This window comes from Trichechus manatus, unplaced genomic scaffold (genome assembly GCF_000243295.1).
Source record: "Trichechus manatus latirostris isolate Lorelei unplaced genomic scaffold, TriManLat1.0 scaffold00209, whole genome shotgun sequence".
NCBI classification, from domain to species: Eukaryota; Metazoa; Chordata; class Mammalia; order Sirenia; family Trichechidae; genus Trichechus; species Trichechus manatus.
This window is the reverse complement of record NW_004444145.1, coordinates 731,492-733,868: the sequence shown is the minus strand read 5'-3', so window position 1 is coordinate 733,868 and position 2,377 is coordinate 731,492. Positions and strand designations below refer to the sequence as shown.

General features: G+C 56.9%; 1 protein-coding gene across 1 annotated transcript in view; it reads left to right on the top strand.

The window, feature by feature from the left end:
• The first annotated feature begins 102 nt into the window (after positions 1 to 102).
• LOC101354885 (tubulin alpha-1A chain-like) overlaps positions 103 to 2,377 on the top strand; it is a 3,639-nt gene continuing 1,364 nt past the window's right edge. The window contains exons 1-3 of the mRNA XM_012559066.2: positions 103 to 218; positions 1,903 to 2,125; positions 2,254 to 2,376. Of these exons, the coding sequence (XP_012414520.2) occupies positions 216 to 218; positions 1,903 to 2,125; positions 2,254 to 2,376 (349 nt within the window). The 5' untranslated portion in view covers positions 103 to 215. The remainder of the gene's footprint in view (positions 219 to 1,902; positions 2,126 to 2,253; position 2,377) is intronic.

The following is a 2,377-nucleotide window of genomic DNA, read 5'->3' as shown; positions in this document are numbered from 1 at the left end:
CAGGCTGGGCCCCGAGTGGGCGCGCCGGGCCGAAGGAGGGGCCCGCCGGCCGCCGCACCGCCTGTGCCCGCCCTCCGTCCCCGGGCCGCTACTTAAGCCGCTCCAGCGCCGCCCCGCCTTAGTGCGTTACTTACCTCGACTCTTAGCTTGTCGAGCACGGTAACCGGGACCCGGTGTGTGCTCCTGTCGCCTTCGCCTCCTAACCCGTAGCCAGCATGGTGAGTGGGCCGCACCCGGCGCCAGCTTCGCTCGGAAAAAGGAGAAGCGAGGCAGACAGGGCCTCTAGCTACAGAGAGCTGGGGTCAACGCTGTCCATACACATTGGGAAAAGGGAGGCGAGAGGGTGAGGGTGGGAGTAGGTGAGACCCTGGTTTGTGGAGAGTGGCTAAGGCCGGGAGAGAGGGGCCTCCCCGTTTTCTCCTCGGGTTTTGGGACGGTGAAAACGCATGGTCGGGTGTAGGCTTCGTCCGCCATGCTTGGGGCTGGCTCTCTTTTAGCCCCTTAGCGCCCGGGCGCGGCGCCGGGAGTCCAGCTCAAGACCCGACATTGTTTTCCCGCGCGTGCCCATCCCCCTTCCTCCCCCTGCCTTTGACGAGCGCGCGCGCGGGCGCGGACTCTGTGCCCTCACTTCCTCCTCGGCGCGAAAAGCGGGGGCGGGAAGGCGCGGAGCGACTAAAGCGCAGGCGCGACCGTTACCTTCCCGCCAGCGGGCTGCGGAAAACCGCCGCAGCACCCTGCGCGCATGCGCGCTGGGGTGGGGGGGAATGCGGTTTTATGGGTGGAGAGCAGGTCCTGGTAACCCGAGGTTTTTTTTTATTTTATTTTTAATTAAAGCAATTTAATGAATGTGGGGAGGAGCTCCGTGTCAGTACTGGGTTATACGAGTGTACTAAGACAATTAGGAGTCCCTAGGTGGTGCAAAGTAGCCCTGGTAGCAGTGGTTAAAGCGCTGGGCTCTAAACAAAAGGTCGGCAGTTGGAACCCACCAGCTGCCGCACAGGAAAAAGATATGGCAGTCTGCTTCCGTAAAGATTACAGCCTTGGAAACCCTATGGGGCAGTTCTACTCTGTCCTGCAGCGTCGCTGTGAGTTGCTGGCCAGGGTTTTTGGTTTAGGTGGTGCAAACAGTTAAAATGTTTGGCAGCTAACCCAAGGGTCAATCCAGGGGGCCTCAGAGGAAAGGCCTGGCGATCCTGGTGATTTGCATCTGTAATATCAGCCATTGAAAATCCTATAGAGCACAATTCTGATCTCACAATGGAGTAGCCATGAGCCTACTCAACGGCAACTGGTTACTGATTTCATTAGCACTATTAGCTCTCAGAAGCCTGTAGAGGCCTCCAGTCCTTCCCTGGCCTCCCTGCTGTGTTAGGACTGCTCGTGGGAGCAGGTGCTGGCAGTTAGGGATTTTTGAGGGAGTGGAAAATGGATCTAGGTCCAGATCTGAGCTGTTGATAATCCCCTGCGGCACCTTAGCAGATGTAGATTGCTGCCCCAAGCCCAATGCTGGTGATGGCTGCATCACTACAAACCGTGGCCCCTCCGTGCCTCTGCAGCTGAGCTGCCTCACTGGACACAAGGAAATGCAGTCACAGGCATGCGCACCTCAGAATTGCTCATTCATCCTGTGCCGCAGAGCCCCACCCATCACCCATTTCCTCTCCTCAGCTCTGGCCTCCTACTTCTGTGCTGGGAGCTGCCAGGATATCTGGCCACCCAGTCCGAGGTGGGGGGTGAGGGCCTGAGTGCTTGATGGATGATCTCCTGTGTAGCCATTTATTATAGCTTAAATTAAGCAAAGTGATACTGAAAACGCAAGTTGTTCTAAATGGAGAAATGCCTATTTTGTTCCATTCCACAGTCATAACTAGTTTAATTCTGGTTGTTTTTGCCCCCGTGCAGCGTGAGTGCATCTCTATCCACGTTGGCCAGGCTGGTGTCCAGATTGGCAATGCCTGCTGGGAGCTCTACTGCTTGGAACATGGCATCCAGCCTGATGGCCAGATGCCAAGTGACAAGACCATTGGGGGAGGAGATGACTCCTTCAACACCTTCTTCAGTGAGACGGGCGCTGGCAAACACGTGCCCAGGGCAGTGTTTGTGGACCTGGAACCCACGGTCATTGGTAAGTTGAACTCAGGAGCCCTAGTGAGATCCCAGGGGCCTGGCACAGCAGCTCTGTCCTGGGGGGCTGCACTGATAGGCTTGTGCAGGTAGTTAACGATGGGTGGCCACTTTGTTTTCCTTTTGCAGATGAAGTTCGCACTGGCACCTACCGCCAGCTCTTCCATCCTGAGCAGCTCATCACAGGCAAGGAAGATGCTGCCAATAACTACGCCCGCGGGCACTACACCATCGGCAAGGAGATCATTGACCT